Below are 8,607 nucleotides of genomic sequence, written 5' to 3' on the forward strand. Positions count from 1 at the left end.
AGATCAAATGCAGTAGTTGTGCCAATTTGAAACCAAATTATTAAAATGCATGCTTCGCTTCAAGTGCTCTTGGAAACCCAGTTTACAGGGGAGAAAGTAACAAATCAGCCGATAAGACAAACTGGATCACTTTAGATGTGATTAGACACAGCCCCAGGAGTCTGAAGTGTGCAGACTAAAATAATCGAATCATCAATTTGTGGTTGAGAGCTTTGAGCAGCACACTCGAGCTGTGTTGAACCATTTTTAAACTTCAAGGAGTTGCAATTTTACAGAAACTGGTATAACCTAAAGAAAAAAAACATGAACAAAAGAAAATAAAAACACTATCTTTTTAAGCACTCAGGTGGAATAAAAAAAACAAAACAGGGTAAGATGCATTGATTAAACAAAAAGTGAAAAGAAAAAACAAAATCCCAAAATTTTAAGCTTGAACCAGCAACATTTTCCACCTGCTTTCCAACCAACGCCATCACATCGCATACTTTTGTGTCCATTCTTTTGCCATTTTGATGTATCTGCAATGAAATAAATGTCACTGTTTTAGTATTAGCATGAAACCCATTCATGCTCACAAATACACGAACATCAAAATTTCTCAAAGCACATGCACACCGTTTCAAGTTTCAGATTTTAAAGCAAAAATGGCTTCTTGATAAATGTTCTAAAACAAACAGGAAATGCAGGACTTCCTCCTCCCTTTCTCCTTAAAAAAAAAAAAATCAAGCAATGGTCATCAACACCAATAAGTCATCGACCTTGTTTACATGCAGATTTATTACTAATCTGAGTTTAAGCTAAGCATGTTTTCAGTGAGATGTTTAAAATCCACAGGGAAAAGACAAAACGAGACCCAGGCTGGCAAAAACTGAGAACAGGCTTCAGTGCAAAAACAGTGAAAATATCCATCTTTGGGGATTTAGATCTGCATAAAAACAAAGCCCAAAATGAATGATAAATTACCAAAATGAAGTATAAACTACCTGTTAAAATCAAAATATTTGACAGAAATATTTGACTTATAACCCTCCCTCCTTTTTCTTTTTTTAAATTGACCATTTATCTTTGCTGGCTGCCGTTAACACCAGGAACTCCCTGTGTAGAATGATTAGCCTCGATATGAAAGTTTTAAAATATACAGCTTGGATTATCAATGAAATCTTTTTAGATAAATATAAATTGAGTTTTTAAACAAAAATACTCTTAAAACAAAACTAGCTTGTTTATAGGTGATAAAATGGACAAATTTCAACAAACTAATTTAGAAGATTTTGAGATGGGAAATTTAAATATTGGAAAATTCCTCATTGTGTAGATGAAATGTTTTACATATTTTATGCCACTATATTAATCCTTAATTTATAGCATGTACAACATTTACTGTCTATAGAAAAACTGACAAAAAGGAGACCCAGAGATATTAAAAAAAAGCAACCAAGTTTACATAAACAGCTGAAGAACTGTTTCCTGTCCTCACACTATCCTGACTTCTGCAGGGTCAGTGTTGAAACATTTAACCAACTCAAACACTTAAACAGCAAAAACACAAAAATCAAGATGCATGTTAGAGAGGGGAAAAAAATTGAGCGAAAACCAACTGTTACTTTATATCTGTGCTGACAGAACATTTCTTTTCCCTTCTCTGCAACACAGATGCAAACGTCTGGTCAGGCCACTGAGACCAGAGCATCAAACACATCCAGCCTCAAAACAYCAGCCAAGATGCAGTGCTGGCTCGTGGCCTTACCCGCCTAAAGCATGGCATACTTTGTTGTCCACTCCTGAGCTAGTTTATTGTACCTAACAAAATGAAACCAGATTAGTAACAGTACCCAACTTAAGTAGTTTTTCCCTAAACCAAAATATTAAAAGAGAGAAAAAGATGGATCATTGTTAAGTTTCCATAAAATGTGCTTGTTTCTTTTTAAAAGAAAAAACTGGTCATTTCCACGTTCAGATTTTAACTCGTGTACTCACTTCTGACTATCTGTTTTGTAGATTCGTGCAATCTCTGGCACTAGTGGGTCGTCAGGATTTGGGTCACATAAGAGTGAGCAAATGGAGAGAAGAACTGAAAGAAATAATATCAATTTAAAAACACTGATCTTTAAAATAAGCCAACCAAAATTGTTTAGGTGTCTACACAACTAACTGTACCTTTAGAAATAGTGAGTGCAGGAGACCACTGCGATCTGAGAATATCCAGGCAGATACTGCCGTTACTGTTAATATTTGGGTGGTAAATTCTTGTTGTGAACGCAACCTGAGAGAAAGGAAGAGGACAAAAACAAATGAAAGAAGTTAGATAGACAGATAAAGCTGTCATACAACATGTCAGTGTTGCATAATTTAAATTCCATTTTACAAAACAGCACAGCCATCAAGCTCTTGAATGACAACTGTCCCCACCAACCCCACCCCTGCTCTTCTACGCTACTTTCCAAGCAGACAAACAAGCTCAAAGCTAGTTTGCATGTTTYGTTTACCAGGCTAGTTTGCATTTTAAAACAGACACTTTGTTGCAAAGAAATACTTCTCTAACCATATTCACACAAGCAGGAAAGGGGGAGAAAAACATCGACTCACCTTGGGTGGTTTGAAAGGGTAGTCTGTTGGAAAATGAATTGTCAAGAAGAAAACTCCCCCCTGATATGGACTGTCACTCTGAAATAAGACCATAGGCACAATTTAGACTTGCACCCATTGACCACAGCTTTCATTTTCAAGTCAAATTTGGACCTTTATCTCACGAATATTTTTATTAACGCAAGAAACGTCATCCAAACTTTATGGCTTAATTATTGGTCTCATAAAACACTTACAGGTCCCATGATTGTGGCTTGCCAGTGAAACACTGCAGAGAACAGAAAGTAAATGTTAAAAACTGGCGAAAGGTCAAAAAAGKTATGTGATCAGACAGGAACTGAACAGCTAAAAAAATGTCCTTATGGCTTCCTGGCAGCACTCATTTGTGCTTTTATGGTTTCGCTATACTTTTTGCTGGTTCAATTTTAAAACTAAATCTACTGTCTGAAAATGTTTTCAGGAATTTAAAAAATGCCAACACTTACTGTCATCGCCCACTGGGCCAGCAGAGCACTGGGCTGGAGGGTCACGAGCCAGGTCATTAAGTTCCTGTAATGCGAAGATCAAAACAGTTATGTCATATGTATTTTTGTTATTAAATAAATAAATWAAAAAAAACACAAAAGTGATGTGAAAGCCTTTATTCTCAGAGTGAATGCCACAATATACACTCTATATCCCGCTACTCTCCTTCAATTGCAACTCTGCGCCAGCTCTGGGTCAGGTGCCACCCTATTATTGCCATAGTAAACAGCTAAATTAGACCTTATGCATATTTAGTTTACTATTGCTTGTTATTTATAGGTGCACAGTTATTTCTGAGCAAGGTGGAGACATTGCTCCACCCTGGCCTCCTCTCATACACCATCTCACAAACAAGTTCAGATATTTCCTTGAAGGAAGATTCCAGAGTAAAGAAATAAGAGCCTGTGACCAACACTGAATGTTTTCTTCTTGACAATATTACTTCAATAAAAATGTCAAGTTAGACACGATCCAAAACGTAAAATTTACGTAAAAGAGAAAAAAAATACTGCTGCATTCCAGAAAAGTGTATCATCTACTTTTAAAGCCAAAACCAGCGCTATGAGTCATGGGTTCTGGTAACCAGTAAAATAGTAAGGAAAATTTYCTGTACTCCACTTAATATTAATTAGCCAGACAACATTGAATGTAGAAGCAAGAGGATTTGGAATCAAGCCGTATCTTTTCGATAAAGCTGAGCCTAAAAAATGCTAACACTCAAAGCTAACCAGTTGCATCATGTTTGACAAGTTAAGGCTGGCTCGTATAAATCACTGTTTAAAGTACTATAACTGCAGTCAGTTAAAAAATAACTAAAACACAAATGGTTTTGTCGCACTTCAAAGTAAAAAAGGGTGAAGTTGACGCTTCCTCGAACACGCTCCGCCGCCTGGTTTTACAGGATATGGTGGCTGCATTGTGAAATGCTAGCCCGGCAAGCTAACGTGTTAGCTTTCGTTTCTACGATGTTATCTTACCTTGTGAATCCTTTTCAGAGCCATCCTCTTTTGATGTTCTCGTCTTCAACGTGAACGTCGTCCGATTCCTACTACTAAAGGGGGCAGCGGTGATGTGCCAGGGTGATTTTTGTTCTTTTAAATAAACGAGGCCGGGTCCACTCGACGGCCTTCCTTTCTCTCTCGCTAGCGCAGTTAGCTTGCTAGCTAGCGTGCTAAAACTACGTACGCAGAAGAAGCGCTGACAAACCAAAACGTAACGCACTTTTTTCGACGCCTAATTTCGCGCAGTTTCAACACCCGTGTATGAGATTCTTCGTGTCCACTCTTGAGGTTGAGTAAATGCGTATATCAGTTTGGGTATCTGGGTCGACTGCTCTCGTCTCCTTTTGGTTTCGGTCGAAGTCGTTAAGTAACTAGCGGCAGCGGCTGTCTACATATGAAGCTTTGTGACGTGAAGGCGGTGTCAGCCGCGGAGTGACGCGGCGGATATGATGGCAGATTGGTTACAGCCTGCAGGGGGAAAAAAAGTAGGACAGGCAAGCCCTAACATCACGCCCTGTAACTACTACTCTAAACAAGTGGACAGAGTGTACCAAAGTTTTCAGGGAATTGCCTAACATGCACAGAGTTCCCAGACAAAACACCGTGACCTCTGAAATTCACAGGAGCATGCCATTTTTTTTTAAATGGCGGACATTTGAACATCTGAGGAAGTATTTATGAGTGAAATTGCTTTATTTTAATGAGAGAATTATTCCAGACTCCTTGAGGTAAGAACGTTTATAGAAGCCCATTTCCGCCACCCTGATAAAAAAAAATAAATAAAACTTGTATCTCATAATTATGACTTACTTATAATTATGAGATACTATCTCATAATTATGAGATAGCTAAGTCATAATTATGAGATAGTATCTCATAATAATGAGATAGCTAAGTCATAATTATGAGATAGTAATGATATAGCTCATAATAATGAGATAGCTATCTCATTATTCATTGGCTATACGTTTATAAGTGAATAACTTTCAGAGCCACCTCCATTTAAGATGGCCACCACAGCCAAATGACTTCAGGAAACACAAAAATAGCCACAACTCAATGTGTCAAATATTTTGATAACATTTGTGATAGCAGTAGTAAGGACAGCGTGATATAAATCTTGCAATGGCATTGATAATATTTTAAATTATTGCAATAATATCAGGTGTGATATATATCTTTTTTCTTTCCTCCCTTTCTAATCTCCCACTCTGTGACCTTTAGGATTTTASGCAACTTCATTTGCGTCTGGAGCTTTTGCTGCTGTGAGACTCTGTCCTACTAACTAAATATAGCATTAGCATGAAAAACACAACTTCAAAACTCTTCAATTAGTCAACAATTATCGCACTCCAGGCTGTCCATTGCGATATGAATACTGTGTACAATGATATTGTGATGATATATTTGCGATATACTGTGCAACCCTAGTGGTAGTAGCTGAGTGATTCACAATACAGTGACATATAAGATTGTGCATATTAATAAACAACTCCATACCTGTAAAATAATCTTAGTTTGTAACTCTGGCATTAAAGGCAGTGAGCAATAGGCATGCTTCAAGAAATGTTAGGTCTTTATTTCACGAACCAACATTTAATCTCCAACGTCTTTTTAAAAGTGAACATTTTTATATTATCTATTCATTACTTTTATTTGAAACCAAATATGGGAAACTGTCAGCCTCGAAACAAAACACAAATATTTGTATCTTAGATCCGTTTTATTTTTTCTTGTTTGTAAATATTTACTGCCATAATAAAAGACAAATCATCTTTAATTACCTTAGCTCTTTGAGAAAAGTTCATTTTTCTACAATTACTTGGACACAACAAATATATTTCACATAACTCCTTTGTGCTTCCACTGACATTTCAAACCTAATATTTCTCATTTTAGCCTTGTTGWAATTTTCACATGCTTGTTTTATTTTATTTTTTTAWGGGTAGCCATTTTTAAACCCTGAAAACCCACCATGTGTATACATGTTAATATGGGTTTAATCAACTTACTAAACAACACACGTGACATCACAAAAACCTTCAGCAGCTGCAATATACAGTAGAAAATTTGTGTATTTGTAAACATTAAATTAAAGCTTCTGGATTTTAAATTAAAGCTTTTTTAAACTTTAAATTATTTGAATGAAAAAAATGGGGCTAAAATGTTGCTTCAGACAGAACAATGTCACACAACCACAAACATCCAGTCGTCTTACCTGAAGGCTACAACATTTAGACTAAATCTGCATCACAACACAGTCTGTTTTATGTTTCAGTAAAGAAAGAAGTTGAAGCTCAGCACTGGATTTTAACACTGAAGAAAAATTGCAAAACAAAAAAATTGATAAACAACAAATCTGACTCCTAAATATCGATTCAGGATGATTTCTTTATGGTTTGTGATCGTTATTCGTTCTGACTTTTTGCTTTTACGAGCCAACACTGGTTCAATATTCAGACACGATTTTGTTGACGCGAAGCACATTCGTTACAATGCCTGGGAAGAGATTAAAAAAATATATAATTGTCATTTTTATATATTTGTTCACATACAGAAGGCAAATTTTGTTTCTTATTTCGGAGAGAACTCATTTTAAACCCATCAAGGCACTGATGCAGGGCAGTCAGTCATCGGTRTCTGTTCTGAGGAAAAGTGACTGACACTTCTGATGTCCGAGTTTGAAGTGATGACGTGATGATCGTTTGAAGAGTCCGTGGAGAGTTGGRAGTTTCCATTAAAGGATCCAGCAGGTGTGCTATCAACAAGGTTACCTGCAGCTGAGACAGCCTGTTGATCTGTGTCTGTACCATTTGCCCCTGATGGATAAACATGGTGACAGGTTTTAGGTGTCCTATCATGATTAGAACGTGGGGGGACATTTTTGAACCCTAGTAGTTCTGGGTTAGACTGGACGTCTCCAGTGTTTTCACTCAGAGCTGCAGGAAGTGACGCTGCATCTGAGTCATTTCCGTTCACCTCCCCGTGGCCGTGCATGTTCAGAGACGTTTGTATAATGTGGGAACTAGCCAGGTCCTCTGAAGATACTGGGCTGACYAACTGAAAGTCTCCACTGGAGCTGAAACCGTTCCTTTGAGTGGCCTCTCTGCCACTGTCGTCCGGTTCACCGTTACTGTCATCGTTCCCACAGCGTTCCCTCTCGTCTCGCTGCGAGGTGGAGTCAGGAGTTACGTCATCACGCTGCGTCTCTGCCGCCGTGCCGTTGCTCGTGTTCTGATGTCCGTCTGGTGCAGCCTGATCTGGCCTTGCGTCTCTCTGAGCTGCAGCTGCTGGGTCCGTCCYGTCGCCTGAAGCCTGACTCTGACCCGGTGGTACTGGTCTGACCGTTTGGTGACACATGGGGCACGTTTCCTGCACGTACAGCCACTTGCGGAGGCAGTTGTCGTGGAAGAAATGACCACAGTATGTAATGACAGCTGAGCTCATTTCCTGCAAACAGACACAGATCTGGCTTAACAAAAATATCTGCAAACCATCTTATTGTCACACAAACAAGAACTTTACAAGTGMTCTTTATCAGTATTTTACAACAGCTGTTTTCAATTTCTCACTCTCATTCAGTGCTCATTTTCTTATTTTAGATTATTTACAGGTTTCTACAGTTTTTACACTTTTCATCCATGATCTGGCTTCATAAGMCACAGAGCTCCAACTTCAGCACACTTTAAACAGCAATCACCTGTTTACTAATGTTGGGACTGAAAGAAAATGTCCCACTGGTTTGTATAAGWGGAGGAGGAGTCAGGCGGGAAAAACAGGAAGAACACGTCTCACATATTTGTTGACAGTGTGTAAATGAAGCAAGTGAGGACAGCACTGCAAACTGTCAAACATTTCCTACTCATTTTGTACAGTAAAGGTACTAAAATACATTTACTCAACTTACTGTTTGAATTAAGTTTAAAAGCAAGCATGTGAGTGAATTTAGTATTTGATAAGAGTTAACAAAAATTAGTGAAAAGAGCTGATCTGTCGAGTATACTTAAACGACTTGCATCATGTTTCAAATAAGTCAATTAGGATCAAAGGTGCCTTCAAGTTTTTCCACTTTTCGTTCAGCCTATTTAAAGGGAACAAACATGCCAAGAGTACCCATGTTCCTGTGACTACAGCTGTCAATATTATTAAAAAGTACAACATTCATGGGGGACATAGACAACCTCCTAGGACCTATCSTGGCMCTTGCCTTCCTACGCAGTTCYGCTCARTTCTAGTTTCGCTTCKCTGCTCCGTCTGGGAYTTCTCCCATAGACAAGGATTTCTTCTGGAGAATTTTCGTCCGGGCCAATCAGAGAACAGAACACTGATTTTCTGCGCAGAGTCTGCTTGTAGTTTATTTTACCTGGGCCAACCAACAAACAGAAGAAGTTTTGAACGACGTCGATTTTCTGCGCAGTGTCTGCTAGTTAATTTAGCATACAGCAGTGGAGGAAGTGAATGAAGCCAGTCCGTGTTGATAAGGCTTCCAAATTAA

The 8,607-nt window shown here is 38.2% G+C and overlaps 2 protein-coding genes across 3 annotated transcripts in view; both read right to left on the bottom strand.

Moving 5' to 3' along the window:
- Nucleotides 1-339: 339 nt before the first annotated feature.
- On the bottom strand, nucleotides 340-4,468 carry LOC106524292 (ubiquitin-conjugating enzyme E2 D2). 2 transcript variants are annotated; one of them, XM_014018035.1, is made up of 8 exons: nucleotides 4,089-4,468; nucleotides 3,072-3,135; nucleotides 2,823-2,854; nucleotides 2,587-2,664; nucleotides 2,158-2,263; nucleotides 1,978-2,071; nucleotides 1,748-1,800; nucleotides 340-518 (listed from the first exon to the last, which is right to left on the bottom strand). In XM_014018035.1, the coding sequence occupies exons 1-7, from the start codon at nucleotides 4,110-4,112 to the stop codon at nucleotides 1,752-1,754; spliced, it is 447 nt and encodes a 148-aa protein (XP_013873489.1). In that variant the 5' UTR covers nucleotides 4,113-4,468; the 3' UTR covers nucleotides 340-518; nucleotides 1,748-1,751. The 2 variants fall into 2 exon arrangements, with proteins under 2 accessions (XP_013873489.1, XP_013873490.1); XM_014018036.1 differs by lacking the exon at nucleotides 1,748-1,800 and having other exon boundaries at nucleotides 423-518; nucleotides 4,089-4,465.
- A 1,202-nt stretch (nucleotides 4,469-5,670) lies between these two features.
- The window catches only part of zmp:0000000662 (RING finger protein 145), a gene marked incomplete at its 5' end in the record, with an annotated part of 21,565 nt that continues 18,628 nt past the window's right edge, over nucleotides 5,671-8,607 (bottom strand). Inside the window, 1 exon segment of the mRNA XM_014018034.1 lies at nucleotides 5,671-7,562. Coding sequence (XP_013873488.1) covers nucleotides 6,717-7,562 — 846 coding nt within the window. The 3' untranslated portion in view covers nucleotides 5,671-6,716.

The sequence above is a fragment of the Austrofundulus limnaeus genome, unplaced genomic scaffold (genome assembly GCF_001266775.1).
Source record: "Austrofundulus limnaeus strain Quisiro unplaced genomic scaffold, Austrofundulus_limnaeus-1.0 Scaffold181, whole genome shotgun sequence".
Classification (NCBI taxonomy): domain Eukaryota; kingdom Metazoa; phylum Chordata; class Actinopteri; order Cyprinodontiformes; family Rivulidae; genus Austrofundulus; species Austrofundulus limnaeus.

Coding starts and splice junctions, on each gene's coding strand:
- LOC106524292 (XM_014018035.1), bottom strand. CDS start 4,112: ATGGCTCTGAAAAGGATTCACAAG. Junction 2,855..3,071: donor TGGCCCAGTGGGCGATGACA/GTAAGTGTTGGC, acceptor TGTTCTCTGCAG/TGTTTCACTGGCAAGCCACA. Junction 2,665..2,822: donor AAGCCACAATCATGGGACCT/GTAAGTGTTTTA, acceptor GTCTTATTTCAG/AGTGACAGTCCATATCAGGG.